General features: G+C 60.1%; 2 protein-coding genes across 4 annotated transcripts; both read right to left on the bottom strand.

The window, feature by feature from the left end:
• Positions 1-177: 177 nt before the first annotated feature.
• LOC143694795 (uncharacterized) lies at positions 178-20,557 on the bottom strand. Its single transcript, XM_077183481.1, has 6 exons — positions 20,054-20,557; positions 2,184-2,576; positions 1,706-1,804; positions 1,425-1,603; positions 1,119-1,219; positions 178-1,028 (listed from the first exon to the last, which is right to left on the bottom strand). Exons 2-6 carry the CDS (start codon positions 2,503-2,505, stop codon positions 914-916), a joined length of 816 nt encoding a protein of 271 aa, XP_077039596.1. The 5' UTR covers positions 2,506-2,576; positions 20,054-20,557; the 3' UTR covers positions 178-913.
• On the bottom strand, positions 8,821-27,280 carry LOC129122896 (early activation antigen CD69-like). 3 transcript variants are annotated; one of them, XM_077183483.1, is made up of 7 exons: positions 20,855-20,958; positions 18,923-18,956; positions 11,111-11,399; positions 10,633-10,731; positions 10,352-10,530; positions 10,046-10,146; positions 8,821-9,955 (listed from the first exon to the last, which is right to left on the bottom strand). In XM_077183483.1, exons 3-7 carry the CDS (start codon positions 11,286-11,288, stop codon positions 9,841-9,843), a joined length of 672 nt encoding a protein of 223 aa, XP_077039598.1. In that variant the 5' UTR covers positions 11,289-11,399; positions 18,923-18,956; positions 20,855-20,958; the 3' UTR covers positions 8,821-9,840. The 3 variants fall into 3 exon arrangements, 2 of the variants coding, with proteins under 2 accessions (XP_077039598.1, XP_077039597.1); XM_077183482.1 differs by lacking the exons at positions 10,633-10,731; positions 11,111-11,399; positions 18,923-18,956; positions 20,855-20,958 and adding exons at positions 25,670-25,768; positions 26,124-27,280 and having other exon boundaries at positions 8,840-9,955; XR_013183513.1 differs by lacking the exons at positions 8,821-9,955; positions 10,046-10,146; positions 10,352-10,530; ... (2 more) ...; positions 18,923-18,956; positions 20,855-20,958 and adding exons at positions 25,147-25,567; positions 25,670-25,768; positions 26,124-26,543.

The raw sequence follows: 27,280 nt of genomic DNA, 5'->3' as shown, positions 1-27,280 counted from the left end.
GGGATTCTTGGGCTGGGCTGGGCAAGGCCAGGTGCCCAGGGCCAGCAAAAGCGCTCTGGCCTCTCCTGCTGCCCCTGTGCAGACAACAGAACACAGCAGGAAAGGCTCGGGGCTCTCAAGAAAGGCAGCCAGAGATCTCTCACCCATCATGGGTAGAACAGGCCCGGACTGGGGAAATTACATTTAATTGAATTTATTATCATACAAATCAGAGCAAGAGAATAATATACAATTGAATACAATAGAATACAATATAATACAATACAGTACAATACAACACAACCTATAATATAATAAAACCAAACCCTAAAAAGTGTTCCTGACACTGTTCTCTGCTTCCTGGGCTTCACTTTGTCCCCAGTTCCCTCCCTCCCTCCTCCCCACACAGTGGCACAGAGGGATGGGTCATGTCACTGCTTCTCCCTCAGGGAGAAAAACCCTGATCCTGCTCCAGCCTGGGACTCCTCCCACAGGAGGACAGTCAGATCCTTCACACACAGACAGACAGACAGCAGACCCTTCTTCACAGCCAGGTGCCTGATGCCGAAAATGGGATTCCACCTCAGCATGTGTCAGCTGTTCTTCCTCTTCCAAAGACAGTCCAAAAGTGTCCCATTCTGGCCACTTGGAGATGATTTCCAAGAGCCCAGGGCAATTTGGATTTCCCATTGGAGCTTGTTGTGTCATGAGGGCAATGCAGTCACTGCAGGCAGCACCGGTGGCAGGATGGATTGCAGAGACTTTTCCTTTGCAGCCCCAGCCCAGCGTTGGCACTGGGCATGAAGAGGCACTGAGGTGACCCTGAGAGGGAGTGCAAGGCACAGGGTGCAGCTGAGGAAGGACAGCGCTGTGCTGGGCTCAGAGGTGAAGCTGGCACTGCCCAGTGTGGAGAAGGTCCTTTCTGCAGCCCCTGTTACAGGGGAGCTGGGGCCTTGCTGCAGAGATACGGCCGCTCATTGGAGCAGTTGTCACTCCTCAATCTCCTGTCAGCCAGGTACACACACTGGGAATTGCCGAGGACAGGAACCCTGCAGGGAGGAGCAGAGGCAGCGCTGGCTGCCAGGGGCAGCCCTTGTGCCCCTGTGCCCCCAGGCCCTGCCCGGCTCCCCGGCACTCACCGGGAGCTGTAGCTGCTGCCGTCCCCCCAGTGCAGGCGCTCGCCCCGTCTGCGCAGCCCGAGCCAGTAATCGACCTTCCCACAGACACGGGAGAGCAAAATCTGCCCAGGAGAGAGGGGAGGAGTGGGAGCTGCCCCGGCCCCTCAGGGGGACACGGGCCCGGGGCTCCCCCTGCACGCCGGGGCTCCTTCCCTGCAAGGCCCCGGCCCAGGGCTGCGGCCCCGGCCCTACGAGCACCGAGCCCGGCCCAGGAGCACCCCCAGGCTGCCCTCAGCCACCCCACACCGCCCGCAGCCCCTCACTCACCATTTCCTCATCCTTGGCAATGGCCAGGGAGGCCCCGAGCTCGGAGCACCGTTCCTGACCCTGCTCCCAGGTGCCGTAATCCTGTGAGAAGTAGTAGCAGACCCCATTGTAGCCAACCCAGCCACGGGGACAGCCCAGAAGTGACAGAGGAGTCGCAGCTGTGACTGGAACCTGTGGTGCTGCAGGGGGAAGAGGAGAAGGTCTGAGGATTGCCCTGTGCAGGGAGCAGGGAGCCCGCTCTGCCCCGAGGGGCTGGGCCCAGGCTGCTGCCCCTCCCTTACCTGCCAGCACAGCCAGGGCCACCCCCAAAGCCAGCACCAGCACCAGGAGCAGCAGAATCAGCACCGCCGTGCCCACGGGATGGCCCCTGATCCATTCACCTGGAGCAGGAAAGAGCTGCTGGCTGCCAGAAGCAGAGCTGGGCCTGCAATCTGCTCAGCCCATGGCCAGGGAGCAGAGCAGGGAGCCCTGAGCCAGTGTGGGCCTCACTCAGCTGGCAGCCAGAGAGCCAAGAGCCTGGCCACAGGCAGGGACACAGCTGTGGCCACAGGCAGGGACACAGCTGTGGGCACAGGCTGCAGCAGGAGAACTGCACAGCCTTGGGGGCAGCTGGGGCTCTTGCTTCCAGCCACTGATGGGGCCCAGCAGAGCACCAGGCCTCTGCCAGACGTCGGGAAACAGCCACACACCTGCCAGCCCTGCCCTTGGGAGGGGACACTGTCCCCACCCTAGAGGCCACAGGGGTGGCCCTGCACTCACCCAGGAATCTTCTGCGGTTCCTTTTGTGTTCATTCTTGGTTCCTGATATGCCCTGGGGAGCCAGGGGCTCTCTCACACTCCCATCACTGGTGCAGAATCCATTCTCCACATCTGCACTCACTGCACACTCACAAGTGGCATCCCTCTGCTTATGCCAGGTGGCTTCTTGGGCCCCAGGCAGGTGTGGAACCGCGGCTGCTGGTCCCTGCTGGGGATGCTGGGGCTCATTCGCAACTGCACGAATGGAGCAGACTTCACTCTCCTCCTGCTCACAGCCGGCATCTCTCTGCCTGGAACAATCAGTACTTTGCTTCGGAGACATCAGGAGTGCTGCTGGCAGATCCTTTGGGAGCTCGGCCTCGGGAACAGCTTCAGAGCCGCGCTGCTGGCACCCTGAAAGGGACACGGGGAGAGGTCACTGCTGGTGCCGGCGCTGGGGGCTCAGGAGGGCGGTGCCAGCCGTGGCTGCGCTGTCCCCGCTGCCCAGAGGTGCGGCAGCAGCTGCGGAGACAAGCGCAGCCTCCGGGAGCTGGAGCAGCACCGACCGCGGGTGGCGCCTGGCCTGGAGCCGCCTCCGAGCTCCGCCGCCGCCTCGCCGGGCTCCGGGTGCCGCCCCCGCTGGGGAATGACCCGAACGCTCCGCCCGCCGCCCCTCCCATCCCGGCCGGGCTCCGCGGGCACTCGGGCTGGTGCCGCTCTGCGCTCACGCTCCCAGGGCACTCGGGCTGGTGCCTCAGCACAGAGCCCATGCGGGAGCGGCTTTTGGCCCATTTGACCGATCTGCGTGCGGGAAAGCAGCGAGGCGGGGTGAAGAGTGGGGGACAGGGGAGCAGCGAGCGGGCTTCGAAAGGCAGCGCGCTTCATGGAAATCACGGGAGCCCTTTTGCTTTCTTGTACCAAAGCGACTCCCGGTGCCTCCATTGGGAGCCAGAGGCAGGGGCATATTCAGAAGCAGAAGCCACGCCAGCAGAGCAGTCAGGTCACTCCTGTCCTGCAAAAACCTTGCTAGGGAAAAGGGCCCCACTCTGTTGAAGCTGGTCGAGAACCGCAGCCCCGGGGAAGCCGCTCCTGGGGCTCTCAACAGTGAATGACAGCAGGGATTCTTGGAGTGAGCCTGGCCAGGAGGTGCCCGGTGCCACCAAAACGGGCGAGTTCCTTGTGCCGAATTCCCCCATGTCCCCCCCGGCCCTCAGCGCGGCCCCTCCGCCCGCAGCGAGCCCCGAGCTGGGGCAGCACCGACCGCGGCTCCCACCTGGGCTGAAGCCGCCTCCGAGCTCCGCCGCCGCCTCGCCGGGCTCCGGGTGCCGCCACCTGCACTCTCCGGGCACTCGACCTGGTGCTATCGGCCGCCGAGGGCGGTGTTTGAGCGGCTTTCGGCCGATTTGACAAATCAGCGTCAGGGAAAGCACCGAGGGGCGGTGACGAGAGCCCGGACGGGAGTCGCGAGCGGGGCGGAAAGGGGCAGGGCCGGGCCGGGCACGTCAAGCAAATCACCCGAATGATTGTGTTTTCTTGGACCAAAGTGACTCACGGCAGGGATTCTTGGAGTGACCCTGGCCAGGTGCCCAGAGGTGCCACCAAAACCGCTCTGTGCCTCTCCTCTTCCCCCCCGGCCCGGCCGCCTCATGGCGCCCCCTCACCCGGCCTGCGAGCTGCCGCCTGCTGCTGGCCCGGGGCAGCTGCGGCTCGGAGCCCGGCCCTGCCGAGGGGCAAGAAGCAGCAGCCCCGGGCTGCTCACCATTGTGCCCCGCATTCCCTGCCCCGGCGCCTTGGAGCCCGGGCACACCGAGCGCCGGCACGGCCGCTGCGGCTCCCTGCCTGTGGACACGGAGCGGGTCCCGGTACCGAGGGCAGCGCCGAGCAGCCTCGGCCCCGGAGCAGGCAGGATGCGGCGCTTTGTGCCCGCACTCGGGCTGGTGCCGCTCTGCGCTCACGCTCCCAGGGCACTCGGGCTGGTGCCGCTCTGCGCTCACGCTCCCAGGGCACTCGGGCTGCTGCCGCCGCAGCTCGGGGCTCTCTCTCTCGCTCTGGGAGGGTTTTGCCTCATCCGCGTGCGGCAGCGATGCCGAGCAGCAGGGGAGCAGCGAGCGGGGCGGCAAAGCGAGGAGCGCGTCGCGGGGGCAGCGACGTTGCTGTCCCGAAAAAAGCGTGCGAAGAAAAAGGGCCCCACTCTGTGTGAGCTGGGGAAGAAGCGCAGCCCGGGGAAGCCGCTCCTGGGGCTCTCAACAGGGAATTCTCGCAGGGATTCTTGGGCTGGGCTGGGCAAGGCCAGGTGCCCGGGCCAGCAAAAGCGCTCTGGCCTCTCCTGCTGCCCCTGTGCAGACAACAGATCACAGCAGGAAAGGCTCGGGGCTCTCAAGAAAGGCAGCCAGAGATCTCTCACCCATCATGGGTAGAACAGGCCCGGACTGGGGAAATTACATTTAATTGAATTTATTATCATACAAATCAGAGCAAGAGAATAATATACAATATAATACAATATAATACAATACAATACAATACAGTACAATACAGTACAATACAACCTATAATATAATAAAACCAAACCCTAAAAAGTGTTCCTGACACTGTTCTCTGCTTCCTGGGCTTCACTTTGTCCCCAGTTCCCTCCCTCCCTCCTCCCCACACAGTGGCACAGAGGGATGGGTCATGTCACTGCTTCTCCCTCAGGGAGAAAAACCCTGATCCTGCTCCAGCCTGGGACTCCTCCCACAGGAGGACAGTCAGATCCTTCACACACAGACAGACAGACAGACAGACAGCAGACCCTTCTTCACAGCCAGGTGCCTGATGCCGAAAATGGGATTCCACCTCAGCATGTGTCAGCTGTTCTTCCTCTTCCAAAGACAGTCCAAAAGTGTCCCATTCTGGCCACTTGGAGATGATTTCCAAGAGCCCAAGGCAATTTGGATTTCCCATTGGGGCTTGTTGTGTCAAGAGGGCAATGCAGTCACTGCAGGCAGCACCGGTGGCAGGATGGATTGCAGAGACTTTTCCTTTGCAGCCCCAGCCCAGCGTTGGCACTGGGCATGAAGAGGCACTGAGGTGACCCTGAGAGGAAGTGCAAGGCACAGGGTGCAGCTGAGGAAGGACAGCGCTGTGCTGGGCTCAGAGGTGAAGCTGGCACTGCCCAGTGTGGAGAAGGTCCTTTCTGCAGCCCCTGTTACAGGGGAGCTGGGGCCTTGCTGCAGAGATACGGCCGCTCATTGGAGCAGTTGTCACTCCTCAATCTCCTGTCAGCCAGGTACACGCACTGGGAATCGCCGAGGACGGGAACCCTGCAGGGAGGAGCAGAGGCAGCGCTGGCTGCCAGGGGCAGCCCTTGTGCCCCTGCGCCCCCAGGCCCTGCCCGGCTCCCCGGCACTCACCGGGAGCTGTAGCTGCTGCCGTCCCCCCAGTGCAGGCGCTCGCCCCGTCTGCGCAGCCCGAGCCAGAAATCGACCTTCCCACAGACACGGGAGAGCAAAATCTGCCCAGGAGAGAGGGGAGGAGTGGGAGCTGCCCCGGCCCCTCGGGGGGACACAGGCCCGGGGCTCCTTCCCTGCAAGGCCCCGGCCCAGGGCTGCAGCCCCGGCCCTACGAGCACAGAGCCCGGCCCAGGAGCAGCCCCAGGCTGCCCTCAGCCACCCCACACCGCCCGCAGCCCCTCACTCACCATTTCCTCATCCTTGGCAATGGCCAGGGAGGCCCCGAGCTCGGAGCACCGTTCCTGACCCTGCTCCCAGGTGCCGTAATCCTGTGAGAAGTAGTAGCAGACCCCATTGTAGCCAACCCAGCCACGGGGACAGCCCAGAAGTGACAGCGGAGTCGCAGCTGTGACTGGAACCTGTGGCGCTGCAGGGGGAAGAGGAGAAGGTCTGAGGATTGCCCTGTGCAGGGAGCAGGGAGCCCGCTCTGCCCCGAGGGGCTGGGCCCAGCCTGCTGCCCCTCCCTTACCTGCCAGCACAGCCAAGGCCACCCCCAAAGCCAGCACCAGCACCAGGAGCAGCAGAATCAGCACCGCCGTGCCCACGGGATGGCCCCTGATCCATTCACCTGGAGCAGGAAAGAGCTGCTGGCTGCCAGAAGCAGAGCCGGGCCTGCAATCTGCTCAGCCCATGGCCAGGGAGCAGAGCAGGGAGCCCTGAGCCAGTGTGGGCCTCACTCAGCTGGCAGCCAGAGAGCCAAGAGCCTGGCCACAGGCAGGGACACAGCTGTGGCCACAGGCAGGGACACAGCAGTGGCCACAGGCTGCAGCAGGAGAACTGCACAGCCTTGGGGGCAGCTGGGGCTCTTGCTTCCAGCCACTGATGGGGCCCAGCAGAGCACCAGGCCTCTGCCAGACATCGGGAAACAGCCACACACCTGCCAGCCCTGCCCTTGGGAGGGGACACTGTCCCCACCCTAGAGGCCACAGGGGTGGCCCTGCACTCACCCAGGAATCTTCTGCGGTTCCTTTTGTGTTCATTCTTGGTTCCTGATATGCCCTGGGGAGCCAGGGGCTCTCTCACACTCCCATCACTGGTGCAGAATCCATTCTCCACATCTGCACTCACTGCACACTCACAAGTGGCATCCCCCTGCTTATGCCAGGTGGCTTCTTGGGCCCCAGGCAGGTGTGGAACCGTGGCTGCTGGTCCCTGCTGGGGATGCTGGGGCTCATTCGCAACTGCACGAATGGAGCAGAGTTCACTCTCCTCCTGCTCACAGCCGGCATCTCTCTGCCTGGAACAATCAGTACTTTGCTTCGGAGACATCAGGAGTGCTGCTGGCAGATCCTTTGGGAGCTCGGCCTCGGGAGCAGCTTCACAGCCGCGCTGATGGCACCCTGAAAGGGACACGGGGAGAGGTCACTGCTGGTGCCGGCCCTGGGGGCTCAGGAGGGCGGTGCCAGCCGTGGCTGCGCTGTCCCCGCTGCCCAGAGGTGCGGCAGCAGCTGCGGAGACAAGCGCAGCCTCCGGGAGCTGGAGCAGCACCGACCGCGGGTGGCGCCTGGCCTGGAGCCGCCTCCGAGCTCCGCCGCCGCCTCGCCGGGCTCCGGGTGCCGCCCCCGCTGGGGAATGACCCGAACGCTCCGCCCGCCGCCCCTCCCATCCCGGCCGGGCTCCGCGGGCACTCGGGCTGGTGCCGCTCTGCGCTCACGCTCCCAGGGCACTCGGGCTGGTGCCTCAGCACAGAGCCCATGCGGGAGCGGCTTTTGGCCCATTTGACCGATCTGCGTGCGGGAAAGCAGCGAGGCGGGGTGAAGAGTGGGGGACAGGGGAGCAGCGAGCGGGCTTCGAAAGGCAGCGCGCTTCATGGAAATCACGGGAGCCCTTTTGCTTTCTTGTACCAAAGCGACTCCCGGTGCCTCCATTGGGAGCCAGAGGCAGGGGCATATTCAGAAGCAGAAGCCACGCCAGCAGAGCAGTCAGGTCACTCCTGTCCTGCAAAAACCTTGCTAGGGAAAAGGGCCCCACTCTGTTGAAGCTGGTCGAGAACCGCAGCCCCGGGGAAGCCGCTCCTGGGGCTCTCAACAGTGAATGACAGCAGGGATTCTTGGAGCGAGCCTGGCCAGGTGCCCGGTGCCACCAAAACGGGCGAGTTCCTTGTGCCGAATTCCCCCATGTCCCCCCCGGCCCTCAGCGCGGCCCCTCCGCCCGCAGCGAGCCCCGAGCTGGGGCAGCACCGACCGCGGCTCCCACCTGGCCTGGAGCCGCCTCCGAGCTCCGCCGCCGCCTCGCCGGGCTCCGGGTGCCGCCACCTGCACTCTCCGGGCACTCGACCTGGTGCTATCGGCCGCCGAGGGCGGTGTTTGAGCGGCTTTTGGCCGATTTGACAAATCAGCGTCAGGGAAGCACCGAGGGGCGGTGACGAGAGCCCGGACGGGAACCGCGAGCGGGGCGGGGAGCGGCAGAGCCAGGCAGGGTACGTCATGCAAATCACCCGAATGATTGTGTTTTCTTGGACCAAATTGATTCACGGCAGGGATTCTTGGAGTGAGGCTGGCCAGGTGCCCAGAGGTGCCACCAAAAGCGCTCTGTGCCTCTCCTCTTCCCCCCCGGCCCGGCCGCCTCATGGCGCCCCCTCACCCGGCCTGCGAGCTGCCGCCTGCTGCTGGCCCGGGGCAGCTGCGGCTCGGAGCCCGGCCCTGCCGAGGGGCAAGAAGCAGCAGCTCCGGGCTGCTCACCATTGTGCCCCGCATTCCCTGCCCCGGCACCTTGGAGCCCGGGCACACCGAGCGCCGGCACGGCCGCTGCGGCTCCCTGCCTGTGGACACGGAGCGGGTCCCGGTACCGAGGGCAGCGCCGAGCAGCCTCGGCCCCGGAGCAGGCAGGATGCGGCGCTTTGTGCCCGCACTCGGGCTGGTGCCGCTCTGCGCTCACGCTCCCAGGGCACTCGGGCTGGTGCCGCTCTGCGCTCACGCTCCCAGGGCACTCGGGCTGGTGCCGCTCTGCGCTCACGCTGCCAGGGCACTCGGGCTGGTGCCGCTCTGCGCTCACGCTGCCAGGGCACTCGGGCTGCTGCCGCCGCAGCTCGGGGCTCTCTCTCTCGCTCTGGGAGGGTTTTGCCTCATCCGCGTGCGGCAGCGATGCCGAGCAGCAGGGGAGCAGCGAGCGGGGCGGCAAAGCGAGGAGCGCGTCGCGGGGGCAGCGACGTTGCTGTCCCGAAAAAAGCGTGCGAAGAAAAAGGGCCCCACTCTGTGTGAGCTGGGGAAGAAGCGCAGCCCGGGGAAGCCGCTCCTGGGGCTCTCAACAGGGAATTCTCGCAGAGATTCTTGGGCTGGGCTGGGCAAGGCCAGGTGCCCGGGCCAGCAAAAGCGCTCTGGCCTCTCCTGCTGCCCCTGTGCAGACAACAGAACACAGCAGGAAAGGCTCGGGGCTCTCAAGAAAGGCAGCCAGAGATCTCTCACCCATCATGGGTAGAACAGGCCCGGACTGGGGAAATTACATTTAATTGAATTTATTATCATACAAATCAGAGCAAGAGAATAATATACAATATAATACAATATAATACAATACAATACAATACAGTACAATACAGTACAATACAACCTATAATATAATAAAACCAAACCCTAAAAAGTGTTCCTGACACTGTTCTCTGCTTCCTGGGCTTCACTTTGTCCCCAGTTCCCTCCCTCCCTCCTCCCCACACAGTGGCACAGAGGGATGGGTCATGTCACTGCTTCTCCCTCAGGGAGAAAAACCCTGATCCTGCTCCAGCCTGGGACTCCTCCCACAGGAGGACAGTCAGATCCTTCACACACAGACAGACAGACAGACAGACAGCAGACCCTTCTTCACAGCCAGGTGCCTGATGCCGAAAATGGGATTCCACCTCAGCATGTGTCAGCTGTTCTTCCTCTTCCAAAGACAGTCCAAAAGTGTCCCATTCTGGCCACTTGGAGATGATTTCCAAGAGCCCGAGGCAATTTGGATTTCCCATTGGGGCTTGTTGTGTCATGAGGGCAATGCAGTCACTGCAGGCAGCACCGGTGGCAGGATGGATTGCAGAGACTTTTCCTTTGCAGCCCCAGCCCAGCGTTGGCACTGGGCATGAAGAGGCACTGAGGTGACCCTGAGAGGAAGGGCAAGGCACAGGGTGCAGCTGAGGAAGGACAGCGCTGTGCTGGGCTCAGAGGTGAAGCTGGCACTGCCCAGTGTGGAGAAGGTCCTTTCTGCAGCCCCTGTTACAGGGGAGCTGGGGCCTTGCTGCAGAGATACGGCCGCTCATTGGAGCAGTTGTCACTCCTCAATCTCCTGTCAGCCAGGTACACGCACTGGGAATCGCCGAGGACGGGAACCCTGCAGGGAGGAGCAGAGGCAGCGCTGGCTGCCAGGGGCAGCCCTTGTGCCCCTGTGCCCCCAGGCCCTGCCCGGCTCCCCGGCACTCACCGGGAGCTGTAGCTGCTGCCGTCCCCCCAGTGCAGGCGCTCGCCCCGTCTGCGCAGCCCGAGCCAGTAATCGACCTTCCCACAGACACGGGAGAGCAAAATCTGCCCAGGAGAGAGGGGAGGAGTGGGAGCTGCCCCGGCCCCTCGGGGGGACACGGGCCCGGGGCTCCCACCGCACACCGGGGCTCCTTCCCTGCAAGGCCCCAGCCCAGGGCTGCAGCCCCGGCCCTACGAGCACCGAGCCCAGCCCGGGAGCACCCCCAGGCTGCCCTCAGCCACCCCACACCGCCCGCAGCCCCTCACTCACCATTTCCTCATCCTTGGCAATGGCCAGGGAGGCCCCGAGCTCGGAGCACCGTTCCTCACCCTGCTCCCAGGTGCCGTAATCCTGTGAGAAGTAGTAGCAGACCCTCTTGTACCCCACCCAGCCACGGGGACAGCACAGAACCGACAGCGGAGTCGCAGGTGTGACTGGAACCTGTGGTGCTGCAGGGGGAAGAGGAGAAGGTCTGAGGATTGCCCTGTGCAAGGAGCAGGGAGCCCGCTCTGCCCCGAGGGGCTGGGCCCAGGCTGCTGCCCCTCCCTTACCTGCCAGCACAGTCAAGGCCACCCCCAACGCCAGCACCAGCACCAGGAGCAGCAGAATCAGCACCGCCGTGCCCACGGGATGGCCCCTGATCCATTCACCTGGAGCAGGAAAGAGCTGCTGGCTGCCAGAAGCAGAGCCGGGCCTGCAATCTGCTCAGCCCATGGCCAGGGAGCAGAGCAGGGAGCCCTGAGCCAGTGTGGGCCTCACTCAGCTGGCAGCCAGAGAGCCAAGAGCCTGGCCACAGGCAGGGACACAGCTGTGGCCACAGGCAGGGACACAGCTGTGGCCACAGGCTGCAGCAGGAGAACTGCACAGCCTTGGGGGCAGCTGGGGCTCTTGCTTCCAGCCACTGATGGGGCCCAGCAGAGCACCAGGCCTCTGCCAGACATCGGGAAACAGCCACACACCTGCCAGCCCTGCCCTTGGGAGGGGACACTGTCCCCACCCTGGAAGCCACAGGGGTGGCCCTGCACTCACCCAGGAATCTTCTGCGGTTCCTTTCGTGTTCATTCTTGGTTCCTGATGTGCCCTGGGGATACAGGGGCTCTCTCTCACTCCCATAACGGGTGCAGAATCCATTCTTCACATCTGCTTTCACTGCACGCATACAAGCGGCCGGAGCAGAGTTTAGTCGCCTCCTGCTCACAGGCAGCATCTCTCTGCCTGGAACACAGAGCACCTTGTTTCGGGGACTTCAGGAGTGCTGCTGGCAGATCCTTTGGGAGCTCAGCCTCGGGAGCAGCTTCACAGCCACGCTGATGGCACCCTGAAAGGGACACGGGGAGAGGTCACTGCTGGTGCCGGCGCTGGGGGCTCAGGAGGGCGGTGGCAGCTGTGGCTGCGCTGTCCCCGCTGCCCAGAGGTGCGGCAGCAGCTGCGGAGACAAGCGCAGCCTCCGGGAGCTCTCGGTGCCCGCAGCCCCGGCCCCTGTGGCTCTGCAGCCGCTGCAGCCCAGCTCCGTGCCGGGCCGGGCGCTGACAGCGCCTGCGAGCTGCCGCCTGCTGCTGGCCCGGGGCAGCTGCGGCTCGGAGCCCGGCCCTGCCGAGGGGCAAGAAGCAGCAGCCCCGGGCTGCTCGCCATTGTGCCCCGCATTCCCTGCCCCGGCGCCTTGGAGCCCGGGCACACCGAGCGCCGGCACGGCCGCTGCGGCTCCCTGCCTGTGGAAAAAATGACCTGGGAGTTTTGGCTTTCACATTTATGTATGAGCCTGTGCATGTTGTTGTGATTATAATGATTTAGGTGTAGTATCAATTCTAACTCTTTCTATCTGGATACTACTGTAATATTACCTATACATTGAACTATGCACTGTATTGCTCATGGACACAGTAGTGTAATGAATATCTATGTATCACTTATGAAAATAATAGTGTGGTGAATGTACTGTATTTTAGACCTTAGCAAACATCAGATGTGAAAAACTTTTGTGTAACTAAAAACAGTGTAAGGCCATCCACTGACCAACCTGTCCAAGAGACAAAATAACTGTGACCAAAACCAGAGCAATGGAGGACAATTAGAGACTACCACGTTAAAATTAAGGAGAAAATACTAAAATCTTATCACAGGATGTGAAACAGCAGGATGCAGACACAAGAATAAATAAAATACATTGACCTGAAACCCAGGAAGTCATGCAGATAAGAGTGTGAAGAAGTCAGACAAAGGAGTTCCCTAAACACAAGACAGCTCAAAAGAATGTCCGGATAATGCTTTAAATACATGAATATGCATGCACCTCAGCGATGTAACAGTATAAACAGAACATTATCAGTACACCCCGGTGGGTTCTTTCACTGCTGACCAGGAGCACCCAGCGCTGGAAATAGTATCCCTTTTTATCCTATTACTATTACAACCATTATTATTATTATTGACCTTTCAAAAACACTAAGGAGTGAATTCCATTTTCCTCACCTGTCAACGGGGGAACCCAGCACAAGGAATTCACTAAAACCCCCCAAGCCCCCCCCCCCCCCCCGCCCCTCGCCCACCGCAGCCCCCTCCGCCCGCGGCGCGGCACGATCGAGCGCGGGTCACACCTGGACTGGAGCCGCCTCTGAGCTCCGCCACCGCCGCCTCTCCGGGCTCCGGCATGACACGAACGCGCCGCTCGCCGCCGCTCCGGCCGGCCCGCGCTTGACCAACGCGCCGCGGGCGCTGCCGTGCGGAGCGGTCTCACGCAATGGCACTGATTGGAGCGGAAGCGGCCGCCGCGGCCGAGCTCTCCGCCGAGCTGGCCAATCAGCGGCCGGGAGCGCAGCCATGGCGGAGCGGAAGCACCGCCCCCAAGGACGGGGGGCTCGGGGCGACGCCGGCGGCCATTTTGCCCCCCCCCGGCCCCCGCCTCACCCCGAGCCCCGTACAGGTCCCAGTTCGGCTTTTCCCTCGCTGCCGCCGGGGCTTTCCCCGCTCCCGGGGCTCCGCTTTGCCCAGCGGCTCCCGCTGGCCCCGGCAGAACTCACTCCCCCCCCCGTGGCTCCCCAACCCTGCGGCGGGGCGAACCCCCGGCATTTGCCGCAAGGGCTCTGACTGCCCCTGGTTACTGAAGCCTCACGCACCGTGTCCTACAATGCCGTAAACATGGGCTGAAATGCCTTTTTAAAGTTAACCTTGTGTTTTTCACTAACTCTGATTCCTCTGAGAATTGTTACCGGAGAGATTCAAAGCGGTAAATGCAGTGCTTCATTATTATTATCATGTGCAGCACAACACAATCGAATTTCTTTAACAGAAATGCTGATAACATTTACCATATGCTATTACACTAAATACAAACTCGAGAAGCTCCCGGTTATTGCTGGACACTTTGCCAAATTCTGCACTGCTGTTTCTTTTGGTACAATTACGCTTTAAAAAGTCTTAGTAAATTTATGGTTCCATAAAATTTGTGGCTGCCATGAAATTTCCTCAATATTAAATTACAAAGGGTCACCATATTTGACACACTTTTCAAATCCCTCCAGTATATCCATCAGGCCGTTATATCAGCCATGCTTTGTTCACATTTCCACTGCCTTTTGGTATTAATAGCTTCAGAGTAAGTTACATTTTGTAGGACCCAGAACTTTTAAGGATATTGATTGTTACTTCAGTTCTGTTTTATTTGAATATGATTTTAGTCCTGGTAAGATTAAGCAAAGTGAAATCTGAGTAATGTTATTTATTGCTCTATTGACTTAAGTTTGTTGAGAGTCATTTATGTCAAGGTGGATTTCTGTCAGGTTTCAGTATTGCTGAGTTTAGACAAGGTCGAGTTTAAGTCTCCACTTGAAGCCATTTTATGTTCTATTCCAGTTTCATTAGGATCAGTTTGTATTCAGTATTAAAGATGTAACTTTAATTTTCTTTAAGTGTACCTCTAATGCCACTGAGGTGACAATGAATTCCACTGCAATTAATTTTAGGCCCTAAGGTAATTTTCTTTAAATATGTTGGTTTGCATTGCAAGATGTGGTTCTTCTCTTCTAGAGATAAGACAGATCCCACTGAAACAGCTGTGATGAAACACTGATAAGCACCTGCTTTTGCATAGGAGAAGCTACAGCTTGTTGGGCCCTTGATCCTCTCACAGACTGCACAGGTGCCAGTGCTGCACTGCCTGACAGGATCATTCACTGTGATCTCTTCTGTTCTATCTTCCACAGATAGCACAGGAGAGAGGGTGGTTGTTCTACATGATGGCTGTTATCCACTGGAAGCTGTTCAGTGTTCCATTGTTGTGGGTACAGCAATGCTGGAAGAATATTGGCTCCAATTCCTGAGACAGTCACTGCTGATGGATCGGTTCCATCATGTCAATTCACTCATTTTGATAACAGGCATTCTTCATAAGACACCATTACCTTACTCATAGCTGGCTTTTCATGAACTTTGAGCTATCTTTGTGTGACTATGCACAAGACATGGTGTCACTTTGGGATCTCTGTTTTGCTCTCCAGCTGCAGATGCCTCTCTTTGAACAGGCTGTCTGCAGCCGTTCCCTGCGCTGCCTGCTCAGCCTTTAGTCCCTTCTCTTGTTCCAGCAGGGTTGCTGTGCCTTCAGCCAGGGCTGTCTCCTGATTTTCCTGTGTTTTCAGAGTTCCAGGAGGAGATCTCTGGGCTCTGTCAAAAGCCTCATCTGAGCTGAGGTCCTGTGGCCTTTCCCGACCCTTTTGTGACCCATCCTCGTGGGCCAGGGCTGTGACCTGCTGAGGGCAAGGCTGCTCCTGCTCTGTGCCAATCACACACAGCCCCAGTTATTCTCACAGAAGGGCCTTTGCCTCAATTTAGCCTCCTAAAATGAGGGGAAATGCAGTTTCCCTCTTCAATTTCCCTCAACCAAGACCATTCTGGGGGCTTTTGGACATCTTTTTCACCTGTGAAGGTCCCTTCAAATGGAGGTGCCCCTCAATGGAACTCTTACAGTGGCACACCAAGAGGTTCCTCTCCAGGGAAGCCCTTTCAGACCAGGGGCAGCCGTGTTGGCTCAGTTTGAACCTGAAGATGATGGAAATGGGGCTCTTTCCCTCACCTCAAACAGCACCATAAAGGGTTCCTCCTTCCATTTAAACATGAAAATCATGGGAAATGGAGGCGCCACCAAGGGAGGCAGTCAAAAAGATGAAAAAGGTGAGTTTTCCTTCAGTTGAGACCCTGCAAATCACAGGTGAATGGGGATCCCCCCAGGTCAAACACAATCACAGAAAGGCTTTCCCCCCTCCATTTCAATCCCTTTTCTCCTTGTAATGCCCCATTCTGGGGGCTCTGGGGAGGCACTGGGGGCACTTCCCCCTCCTCACTGGTCCCCCCTGGGGCTGCTGCCCTTGCAGAGTGCTGAGGAGCTCCCTCCCAGTTCCCTGCCAGTATCCCCCCTCTTCCTGGCAAGCCCCAGCAGGGATGGGGAGAGCACTGGGCAGGAACTGGGAGCACTGTTCCTGCCCAGGGCTCCTGATTTCCCTCCCAGGGCTCCTTCCCGCTCACTCCCGCTGCTCCCACTCTCCCTCCCAGTTCCCTCTGGCATTCCCTGTGCTCCCAGTTCCCTCCCAGTGTTCCCAGGATCTCTCCCAGTGCTCCCAGCAGCAAAGCCCTGGGGGCACAGCGAGCTCTGCTCTTGAAGAGGCCAGACTTGAGCTGTCAGGAGAGAAAACCCGGCTGGGAAAACTCCACAGTGTCACACAGGAACAAACCCTTAACGAGGATGGGTTTCCCTTGCAGGCACAAGGAGAGAAGCAGAAATCTGACAGGAATATTCTTCATCATTCTGCCCAGGCTCTGTCAAACCCTCCAGCTCCTGCACCTCGGGAAATAACAAGTGGCTTCTAAGCAGTGCCTTTGATGTCACTGAGCATGTTATTATAGATTAATCTCACACTGGAAAGCAGCCTTCACACCCTACTGCTCTTTGCAAAGAGTTTGGAGGCTGCTGCCCAGCGAGCTCCTGAGTTGTATCTTCCTTGTCAATCTTATCAGCCCCTTGTTTAATTATAAAAACATAAATAAAATGCAGGGAGCATTGGCCCAGGGTCTCAGGACTTGCATATCTCCTCCAAAGTGAGGGAAAAGAGAGTGTTTGTCCCAAACCACAGAGTTTAAAAGTTCATGTTATCTGCATATATTTTTAAAGGGAAAAGAGGAACAGTAAAGTATCAATTACTGTGCCAGTGGTGCTCCAACCTATTTCTGTTCTCTTCTTTCAATTGTAGCATCTCTAAGAAGACTTTAATAGAAAAAAGGAAAACAAACAAAAAACCCAAACAAACAAAAACACAAACAAACAAACAAAAAACAACAACAAAAACCAAACAAACAAACAAAGAAACAACAACAACAACAAAAAAAACCCACAAACCAACACCTAAAAAACCAACCAAATAGAAAAGCCCCATGGAATCAAAGCTGAAGGAGAAGCAATCTGGCTGCAGGCTTGTAGCACTGCCCTGCCTGAGTTCCTGTAAGGGAGCTCATCCCCTCTGCAGTTCCAAGCCAGATCCCAAAGTCCTGAGCATCAGCTTTCAGCCTTTTGAACACTGAACTGTAAGAAAAGCTGCTGGGGAGGGCCATGCTCCAGGCACATCTGTGGCATTTCATCTCTCCGGCTCTCTCAGCTCAGCTCGGGTCTTTCCCTCTCCTTGCTGCGTTTGGCTCATGCATTTCTTGAGGGGCTGGCCCTGCACTGACCAGAGCATGACCTGACCATCAGACAAACAGCTTCTGGCACTGTGGCTCTGTCCTAAATGGACCATTTCCCAAAGGAGTTCCAGTGCCTTAGTTTCACTGACTCGAGATGGCTTTTCAAGGAACCTGCTTTGATGCACTCCATTTCTAAACCAGCAGCGCACAGCGCTCCTGCACTCCCTGCCAGGGTCATTCTTTGAGCCTTGGAGAAAGGCTTTAAAGCAGCACAGAGCTTGCTGAGCACCAACAACTTCATCCAAAATTCAAATTAACAGCATGGACAGAGCCTGACTTAAATCCTATTTAAAAACTGAATTAAAGAGCAGTTGCATTGCCAATTGACAAGATGAGAAAGGTTTCCTTAGCAGTTGCTGAGATGACAAATTAAGGGAGAGGACGAAGCACGGAAGGGAAAACCTTCATTTGCACAGTGGAGTTTTAACCATCGTGCTCATATCTGAAGGAATTGCAGAAACCATTCTAATCTCAAGAAAGGAAAATTTCCTGGATATTTCTCATTTCAGCAGGAGCCTGAGGAAGCCCTCAGCACAGGAGATTGGGATAAGTGCAAGGCTGCTTTCCGGAGCAGAGGGAGCCGGGTGTGCCCCTCAAAGCCAGACCTTCACCCACAGCAGCCAGAAGGGAGAAAAACAAGGACCCAACAAAGCTTTAAGTGGGGAATGGATATTCAAGGGTTTTATATGGAAAGAACAAGGTCGGGGAAATAACCTGGAAGGTGAGAGAGGAAGGAAACAGGGAGGCAGCTGAGGCCTCTTCAGATTGGAAAAGAGAAAAGAAGGGAGGAGAATGGAGGAGACAAGAAAAGGCTGGGACTAAATTCCAACACAGCCGGTACGGCCGCTGTGGCTCCCCGCCTGTGAACACGGGGGAAGCCGGCACCAGGAACTCGCCAGAACCCCCTGGCCCCTCACCGCGGGTCCCACCTGGGCTGGAGCCGCCCCTGAGCTCCGCCATCGCCTCGCCAGGCCCCGCCGCAGCTCTGGAACTAAACGAACAATCCTGCCCGCCCATTCCGCCGAAACTCAGAGCTCAGGGCGGCGTGGGAGGGGCTGCGGCCGATTCCAGCGCCAGCGGGTGGGAGGGCAGCGACGGGAGGGGCGGGAGCGGAGACCGGAACGGCCGCGTGCAGCGGCAGTGGAAGGGAAGGGCCGCGTGCAGCGGGAGAGGGCCGCGTGCAGCGGTAGTGGAAGGGAAGGGCCGTGTGCAGCGGCAGTGGGGGAGGCCAGCGCCCTCACATACCGCCCACATTCTAATAAACGCTCTCCTCCAGGCCCCCCGCTCTGGGTCCCTTTTCCTTAGAGCGGGTTTTCGGGACGGCAGCTCCCCCTCGCCCCCCGCGGAGCCTTTCTGGTTCAAGCAGATCAAATGAATCCCAATTGTCATCGATTTCCACCACCTGCTGTTTCTCCCCTCTTTTCGTAAATGGACTTCGCAGTTCTTTTCTTTCCTCCCACAGAGCTGGAAAGCAAAATGCTCGCCTGCCCCATGGCAATCCCAGCCGCCTGCCACCGCTCCAGCCTTGTCCCTCTTTCTCTCCCCTTTACTTGGCACCACTTTCTCCCTCCTCCTCCTCTCGCTGCCAGCTGGCAGCAAAGACATTTCACCCACTGGCACCAGCTGCCTCCTGTCCCTCGTTCCCATTTTGCCCACTCTGAACTCCTGGAGACGCCTGTCCGCGGAGCCGGAGCCGCGGTGGGGCCGGGTAATGGTGCAGGGAATGGTGGCAGGGATTCTTGGGCTGGGCTGGCCAGGGTCAGTGGCCGGGGACAGAAAAAGCGCTCTGTGCCTCTCCCATTCCCCCCGAGCCTGACCGCCTCCTGGAGGCCCCTCACCCGGCCTGCGAGCTGCCGCCTGCTGCTGGCCCGGGGCAGCTGCGGCTCGGAGCCCGCCCCTGCCGAGGGGCAAGAAGCAGCAGCCCCGGGCTGCTCACCATTGTGCCCCGCATTCCCTGCCCCGGCGCCTCGGACCCCGGCACACCGAGCGCCGGCACGGCCGCTGTTTGTCCCTACCTGTGGACACGGGGGAAGCCGGCACAAGGAACTCGCCAGAACCCCCCCCGCCCGGCTCTCACCGCGGCCCCCGAGCTGGGGCAGCACCGACCGCGGCTCCCACCTGGGCTGAAGCTGCCTCCGAGCTCCGCCGCCGCCTCGACGCTCCGGGTGCCGCCACCTCAGCTCCCCGGGCACTCGACCTGGGCCACTGGCTGCCCAGGTGGGTGCTGTTTGAGTGGCTTTTGGCCGATTTGACAAATCATCATCCTTGAAGCACCGAAGGGCGGTGACAAGAGCCCGGACGGGAGCCGCGAGCGCGGCGGGGAGCGGCAGGGCCGGGCCGGGCGCGCCACGAAAAAAAACCGACTGGTTATGCTTTCTTGTACCAAAGTGACTCACGGCGCCATAAATGCAGTCAGAGGCATATTTATAAGCAGGAGTCACGCCAGCAGAGCAGCCAGGTCAGTCCTGTCCTGCAAAAACCTTGCTAGGGAAAAGGGCTCTGTGCTATTGGCGCAGGTCGAGAACGGCAGCCCCAGGAAAGCCGCTGCTGGGCCTCCCAACAGAGACTCACGGCAGGGATTCTTGGAGTGAGCCTAGCCAGGTGCCCAGAGGTGCCACCAAAACCGCTCTGTGCCTCTCCTCTTCCCCCCCGGCCCGGCCGCCTCATGGCGCCCCCTCACCCGGCCTGCGAGCTGCCGCCTGCTGCTGGCCCGGGGCAGCTGCGGCTCGGAGCCCGGCCCTGCCGAGGGGCAAGAAGCAGCAGCCCCGGCTGCTCACCATTGTGCCCCGCATTCCCTGCCCCGGCGCCTTGGAGCCCGGGCACACCGAGCGTCGGCACGGCCGCTGCGGCTCCCTGCCTGTGGACACGGAGCGGGTCCCGGTACCGAGGGCAGCGCCGAGCAGCCTCGGCCCCGGAGCAGGCAGGATGCGGCGCTTTGTGCCCGCACTCGGCGCCTGCAGCGCTCTGGGCTCTGAGGCACGTTCAAGTTCAGCCTGTGCCAGCCCCGAACACCTCTCGTCCAAGCAGCGGCCCCGAGTCCGGTGCCGCACGGGCGGGAACTGTCCCGGGCACGGAGCAGCCGCCTCCGTGCCAGCGAGAGCAGCCGGGATGAGCCAGCGCTGCCGCAGTGCCTGGAGGACACAGAGGAAGCCGGCACAAAGAACTCGCCAGAGCCCCCCCGGCCCTAACCGCGGCCCCCTCCGCCCGCAATAGGCCCCGAGGCGGTGCACAACCGACAGCGAGTCTTACATGGGCTTCAGCTGCCTCGGAGCTCCCTCGCCGCATCGCCACTGCCTCAGCTCCCTGAGCACTCGAGCTGGCGCCGAGGGCGGTGTGGAAGGGCTTTTGGTCCTTTTGACCAATCACCGGGCGCCACACTTCATCGGGAGCAGCGGGCGGGAGGGGGAAGGGCAGGCGCGTCGTGGAAATCACCCAACAGTGGTTTGGGTTTCTTGTACCAAAGTGACTCCCGAGCCATATTGAAAGCCAGAGGCAGGGACATTTTCAGAAGCAGAAGCCGCGCGAGGGGAGCACTCAGGTCATTCCTGTCCTGCAAAAACCTTGCTAGGAAAAGGGCCCCATGTTGTTGGCGCTGGTCGAGAACAGCAGCCCCGAGGAAGCTGCTTCTGGGGCTCTCAATAGTGAATTACGGCAGGGATTCTCGGAGTGACCTGGGCTGGGCCAGGTGCTCGGTGCCACCAGAACCGCTCTGTCCCTCTCCCCGCTGGCCCGGCCGCCTCATGGCGCCCCCTCACCCGGCCTGCGAGCTGCCGGCTGCTACTGGCCCGGGGCAGCTGCGGCTCGGAGTCTGCCCCTGCCGAGGGGCAAGAGGCAGCAGCCCCGGCCTGCTCACCATTCCCTGCCCCGGTGCCTCGGAGCCCGGGCACAGCGAGCGCCGGAACGGCTGCTGTTTGTCCCTGCCTGTGAACGCGAGGGAAGCCGGCACCAGGAAATCGCCAAAACCCCCCCGGCCCTCAGCGCGGCCCCCGAGCTGGGGCAGCACCGACCGCGGCTCCCACCTGGACTGGAGCCGCCTCCGAGCTCCGCCGCCGCCTCGCCGCTCCGGGTGCCGCCACCTCCGCTCTCCGGGCACTCGACTGGCGCCGCTGGCTGCCGAGGGCGCTGTTTGAGAGGCTTTTGGCCGATTTGACAAGTCAGCGTCAGGGAAAGCACCGAGGGGCGGTAACGAGCGGAGAGGGAGCGGCAGGGCAGGGCCGGGCCGGGCGCGCCATGCAAATCACCCTTGTGGTTTTGTTTTCTTGGACCAAAGTGACTCACGGCAGGGATATTGGGAGGCAGAGGCATATTTATAAGCAGAAGTCACGCCAGCAGAGCAGTCAGGTCACTCCTGTCCTGCAAAAACCTTGCTAAGAAAAAGGGCCCCACTCTGTTGAAGCTGGTCGACAACCACAGCCCCCTGAAGCCGCTTCTGGGGCTCTCAACAGTGACTCAGGGCAGGGATTCTTGGAGTGAGCCTGGCCAGGTGCCCAGAGGTGCCACCAAAACCGCTCTGTGCCTCTCCTCTTCCCCCCCGGCCCGGCCGCCTCATGGCGCCCCCTCACCCGGCCTGCGAGCTGCCGCCTGCTGCTGGCCCGGGGCAGCTGCGGCTCGGAGCCCGGCCCTGCCGAGGGGCAAGAAGCAGCAGCCCCGGGCTGCTCACCGTTGTGCCCCGCATTCCCTGCCCCGGCGCCTCACTCCCCACAATCGCGTTGTCAGGGAGCCAAGAGCAGTCGGAAAAAAGAAAACATCCCGCTTGCCTAGTCGAGATCCAAGGTGTCCCAGTCTCTCTGCAGGCCTCTCAATGTCCCTGGGCCTTACCCGGGTCGGCAGAGAGTGGGGGGGGTGGCCCCACCATGGCCGACTGCGGGGAGACACTCTCTGTGCCCCGAGGGTGCTGAGGGCACTCAGGCTGTTTGCCTTTGCTGCAGCAGAGACGACCGAGACGTCGGTGGAAGAGAAAGGGGCCGGCTCCCAGCAGGGGATATTCCAAGGTTTTATTAAGGAGTCCCGAAGGATCTCCTATACCTCAGGGGCCTCCTGCCGAGAGCCCCGGGGGATGTCTGGAGCTCACATTTAAAGGGGGGGAGGAAACTAACATAGATAAAATCCTACTGACCAATAGGTATCTCTGGGGGATGGGTGCTGGGGGGATAGACATACAAAACAGCGTATGGGGCAGGACTTGGGGGGCTGACCTCTGGCCTCTGGCTAATCACTCGACAACTTGGACCGAAACTTCTGGATAAGGGGCTGGGATGTCGAGGTGACTGACAGAGAGCCAGGGTGGGGGTTTTGGAGATCTTATCCCGGGAAAGGGATAACACAAGTAGAGGGAAAAGGAGGGGGGGGTACAGTCTGGGATAAACCATTTGGGAAAAACATGGGAATACAAAACAAACTACTTTAAAGTATTACAAAATATAAGAACGCACTACAACACCAAAGCATTCCGGGCGTGCTGCCAAGGCTCAAGAGTCACAGCTGGTGAGTGAGCTTTCCCGGAGAGGGACTTTGCTACATTTGTTGTTTATGAATAGGGATGGGCTGGTGGGAGATGTGCTGCTTGGAGGCCTCCTGGGGCAAGGTGATGATGAAATTACAGTGTTCTCTATATTTGGTGATATCGGGAGGAACGTCAACAAGACTTTTCTGCTGGACTTCAGGAGGGCAGACTGTCCCTGTCTGCCCAAAGAGGAGTTGACGAGGAAAATGTCCAGCCTGGATGGGTAATGAGATTTTGGAAGAACTTTGAAATAAAAGGAGAATGTATCAGCTTTGGAAGGAGGGTCAGGTTTCTCAGGAACTATTTCAGGGGGCTGCTAGGGCAATGTAGGAAAAAAATTAGAGAGGCCAAAGCTCAGTTTGAACTTAATTTGGCAACTTTTGTAAAGGATTACAAATATATTAATAGTAAAAGGAAGGGAAGGACCAGATTTGTTCTCTTTTGGATGCAGGAGGGAACTTAGTAAATACAGATGAGGAGAAGGCAGAGGTGCTCAATGCCTTCTTTGCCTCAGCCCTTAGTGGAAACACAGCTTGTCCTCAGGACAAGTGAACTCCTGGGCTGGTGGATGGTGTCAAGGAGCAGAATGGGCCCCCTGTTATCCAGGAGGAGGCAGTCAGAGAACTGCTGAGCTGCTTGGATGCTCATAAATCTGTGGGCCCCGAGGGGATCCACCCCAGGGGGATGAGGGAGCTGAGAGATGAGCTTGGGAAGCTGCTCTCCATCATTTACCAACAGATCTCTCACCCTTCATGGGCATAAGAAGGCCGGAGTGGGGATATTAATTTTACTTGAATTTATTATCAAAGAAATCAGAGCGAGGGAATGCGAAGTATGCCAAATCCTAAAATTACACCTTCCCCTCAGTGCTTCCTCTTTCCTGGGCTTCACTTTATCCCTGATTCCCTCCCTCCTCCCCACACAGTGGCACAGAGCAACGGGGGTGTTTTGGTTTGAAGGACAGGGATCTGCTGAGGAAGGCAGGAGCCTCCCTGGCAATGGAAAATGCAATCCCCCTCGCTCCGAATTATTATAATTCTGAAATTAAGGGTCTCTCAGGCAAACATATGAAAATAGAAATAACGGCCGTTTCAAAGTAAAACAAAGCAAAACCAGAGTATAACAACGTACAACCCCCAGCGCGGCGCTGCCCCGAGCAGGCCCAGCCCCAGCCCCGCCTCTCCCGGCCGCGCGCGCTTTCCCCTCGCTGCAGTTCCGGGCGCGGCCGGCAGGGGCGCTGGCGGCAGCGGCAGCCGGGTCTGAGCAGGGCAGGGAGAGGCGAGCTCAGGGTCCCGGGCACCCGGGCAGGGGGGACAGGGCCCTCCGGATCGAGGGGTGACAGCGAGGTGCCCCTGCAGGGGCTGCTCTCACAGCTCATCCCAGTGCAGGAGAAGCTGCTCTGGGCTGGGTTATTGTTGTACTGTGTTCTGTTAAAGTTGGACTGTTCCCTCCTTGTTTGACAACGGTTCTGCCCCGGTTCTCCCTCCCATCCCTGTTAGTGTCGGTCACCCTAACTCCACCCCAGATGTCATTGTATCCTTTAAAACTCCTCCCCGGTTTCCCCAGAAACCAATGTATCCTTTCCTCACCCCCTTCCCGGTGCCCTGCCAGTCACTGTCCATTCCCACCTTTGTTGCTAGAACTTTCCAGCTGGAGAGTTGGATGATTGGTCCGGGACCGGGGCCCCTCCTCAGAATTGTCCCCATTGGTATTTTCCCTATGTCAGTCCTTTGGATCCTACTTCCCCACTGTGTCTTTATTGGTCCAAGGTCTCGCACCTCCCTTACCTCCTCCACCCTTAAATACTGCTGTAGTCCCCGCCTTCCCGTCTTCTCCTGCAGGTTCCCCTAGGATTCATTAAACCCTGGATAAAACCGCAGTTGGAGTCCGCCCTCTTATTCTGCTGGTTGCAGCTTCAATAGGGTCTCATCCTGCACAAGGCAACGCTTACAGCCGCAAGCTGGGCGTGGGCCTTAGGCGCTGTCCTGAAGACTGACATCGGGACAAGTGCCCCCAAGTGCTGCTAGCAGTGCTGGCAAGCTAGCTGGACGTCTTCTCTCAACCGCACTGCGGCAGGTTATGGCGGTGGCAGCAAATTCCCTTCCCGAAGCAGCAGCTCTGACTGTCCTCCTCCAAAGGCGACACAGACCAAGAGCCAGCAGCTGACAGACCCTTCTTCACAGTCAGCTGCCTGATGCCAAAAGAGGGATTCCTCCTCACCATGTGTCAGGTGTTCTTCTTCCTCTTCCAAAGACAGTCCAAAAGTGACATGTTCAGGCCAGTTCGTGATGAATTCCAAGAGCCCAGGCCCATTTGGATTTCACATTGGAGCTTGTTGTGTCATGAGGGCAATGCACTCACTGCAGGCAGCAGCGGTGGCAGGATGGATTGCAGAGGCTTTTCCTTTGCAGCCCCAGCCCAGCGTTGGCACTGGGCATGAAGAGGCACTGAGGTGACCCTGAGAGGAAGGGCAAGGCACAGGGTGCAGCTGAGGAAGGACAGCGCTGTGCTGGGCTCAGAGGTGAAGCTGGCACTGCCCAGTGTGGAGAAGGTCCTTTCTGCAGCCCCTGTTACAGGGGAGCTGGGGCCTTGCTGCAGAGATACGGCCGCTCATTGGAGCAGTTGTCACTCCTCAATCTCCTGTCAGCCAGGTACACACACTGGGAATTGCCGAGGACAGGAACCCTGCGGGGAGGAGCAGAGGCAGCGCTGGCTGCCAGGGGCAGCCCTTGTGCCCCTGTGCCCCCAGGCCCTGCCCGGCTCCCCGGCACTCACCGGGAGCTGTAGCTGCTGCCGTCCCCCCAGTGCAGGCGCTCGCACCGTCTGCGCAGCCCGAGCCAGTAATCGACCTTCCCACAGACACGGGAGAGCAAAATCTGCCCAGGAGAGAGGGGAGGAGTGGGAGCTGCCCCGGCCCCTCGGGGGGACACGGGCCCGGGGCTCCCCCCGCACGCCGGGGCTCCTTCCCTGCAAGGCCCCGGCCCAGGGCTGCAGCCCTGGCCCTACGAGCACCGAGCCCGGCCCAGGAGCACCCCCAGGCTGCCCTCAGCCACCCCACACCGCCCGCAGCCCCTCACTCACCATTTCCTCATCCTTGGCAATGGCCAGGGAGGCCCCGAGCTCAGAGCACCGTTCCTGACCCTGCTCCCAGGTGCCGTAATCCTTTGAGAAGTAGTAGCAGACCCCATTGTAGCCAACCCAGCCACGGGGACAGCCCAGAAGTGACAGCGGAGTCGCAGCTGTGACTGGAACCTGTGGTGCTGCAGGGGGAAGAGGAGAAGGTCTGAGGATTGCCCTGTGCAAGGAGCAGGGAGCCCGCTCTGCCCCGAGGGGCTGGGCCCAGCCTGCTGCCCCTCCCTTACCTGCCAGCACAGCCAAGGCCACCCCCAAAGCCAGCACCAGCACCAGGAGCAGCAGAATCAGCACCGCCGTGCCCACGGGATGGCCCCTGATCCATTCACCTGGAGCAGGAAAGAGCTGCTGGCTGCCAGAAGCAGAGCCGGGCCTGCAATCTGCTCAGCCCATGGCCAGGGAGCAGAGCAGGGAGCCCTGAGCCAGTGTGGGCCTCACTCAGCTGGCAGCCAGAGAGCCAAGAGCCTGGCCACAGCCAGGGACACAGCAGTGGCCACAGGCTGCAGCAGGAGAACTGCACAGCCTTGGGGGCAGCTGGGGCTCTTGCTTCCAGCCACTGATGGGGCCCAGCAGAGCACCAGGCCTCTGCCAGACATCGGGAAACAGCCACACACCTGCCAGCCCTGCCCTTGGGAGGGGACACTGTCCCCACCCTAAAGGCCACAGGGGTGGCCCTGCACTCACCCAGGAATCTTCTGCGGTTCCTTTTGTGTTCATTCTTGGTTCCTGATATGCCCTGGGGAGCCAGGGGCTCTCTCACACTCCCATCACTGGTGCAGAATCCATTCTCCACATCTGCACTCACTGCACACTCACAAGTGGCATCCCCCTGCTTATGCCAGGTGGCTTCTTGGGCCCCAGGCAGGTGTGGAACCGCGGCTGCTGGTCCCTGCTGGGGATGCTGGGGCTCATTCGCAACTGCACGAATGGAGCAGAGTTCACTCTCCTCCTGCTCACAGCCGGCATCTCTCTGCCTGGAACAATCAGTACTTTGCTTCGGAGACATCAGGAGTGCTGCTGGCAGATCCTTTGGGAGCTCGGCCTCGGGAACAGCTTCGCAGCCGCGCTGCTGGCACCCTGAAAGGGACACGGGGAGAGGTCACTGCTGGTGCCGGCGCTGGGGGCTCAGGAGGGCGGTGCCAGCCGTGGCTGCGCTGTCCCCGCTGCCCAGAGGTGCGGCAGCAGCTGCGGAGACAAGCGCAGCCTCCGGGAGCTGGAGCAGCACCGACCGCGGGTGGCGCCTGGCCTGGAGCCGCCTCCGAGCTCCGCCGCCGCCTCGCCGGGCTCCGGGTGCCGCCCCCGCTGGGGAATGACCCGAACGCTCCGCCCGCCGCCCCTCCCATCCCGGCCGGGCTCCGCGGGCACTCGGGCTGGTGCCGCTCTGCGCTCACGCTCCCAGGGCACTCGGGCTGGTGCCTCAGCACAGAGCCCATGCGGGAGCGGCTTTTGGCCCATTTGACCGATCTGCGTGCGGGAAAGCAGCGAGGCGGGGTGAAGAGTGGGGGACAGGGGAGCAGCGAGCGGGCTTCGAAAGGCAGCGCGCTTCATGGAAATCACGGCAGCCCTTTTGCTTTCTTGTACCAAAGCGACTCCCGCTGCCTCCATTGGGAGCCAGAGGCAGGGGCATATTCAGAAGCAGAAGCCACGCCAGCAGAGCAGTCAGGTCACTCCTGTCCTGCAAAAACCTTGCTAGGGAAAAGGGCCCCACTCTGTTGAAGCTGGTCGAGAACCGCAGCCCCGGGGAAGCCGCTCCTGGGGCTCTCAACAGTGAATGACAGCAGGGATTCTTGGAGTGAGCCTGGCCAGGTGCCCGGTGCCACCAAAACGGGCGAGTTCCTTGT

This window comes from Agelaius phoeniceus, chromosome 9 (assembly GCF_051311805.1).
Source record: "Agelaius phoeniceus isolate bAgePho1 chromosome 9, bAgePho1.hap1, whole genome shotgun sequence".
Lineage (NCBI taxonomy): Eukaryota > Metazoa > Chordata > Aves > Passeriformes > Icteridae > Agelaius > Agelaius phoeniceus.
Note: the sequence above shows the minus strand (reverse complement) of the source record. Positions and strands in the feature narration are given on the sequence as shown.

Bases quoted from the DNA above. Each gene is read 5' to 3' on its own strand.
- LOC143694795 (XM_077183481.1), bottom strand. From the start codon at position 2,505: ATGTCTCCGAAGCAAAGTACTGATTGTTCCAGGCAGAGAGATGCCGGC. The intron at 1,805-2,183 runs GTGAGTGCAGGG...TTCCTGCTCCAG, and splicing joins GAACCGCAGAAGATTCCTGG to GTGAATGGATCAGGGGCCAT. The intron at 1,220-1,424 runs GTGAGTGAGGGG...TCTCCTGGGCAG, and splicing joins TTGCCAAGGATGAGGAAATG to ATTTTGCTCTCCCGTGTCTG.
- LOC129122896 (XM_077183482.1), bottom strand. From the start codon at position 26,445: ATGTCTCCGAAGCAAAGTACTGATTGTTCCAGGCAGAGAGATGCCGGC. The intron at 25,769-26,123 runs GTGAGTGCAGGG...TTCCTGCTCCAG, and splicing joins GAACCGCAGAAGATTCCTGG to GTGAATGGATCAGGGGCCAT. The intron at 9,956-10,045 runs GTGAGTGCCGGG...TCCTCCCTGCAG, and splicing joins GGCAGCAGCTACAGCTCCCG to GGTTCCCGTCCTCGGCGATT.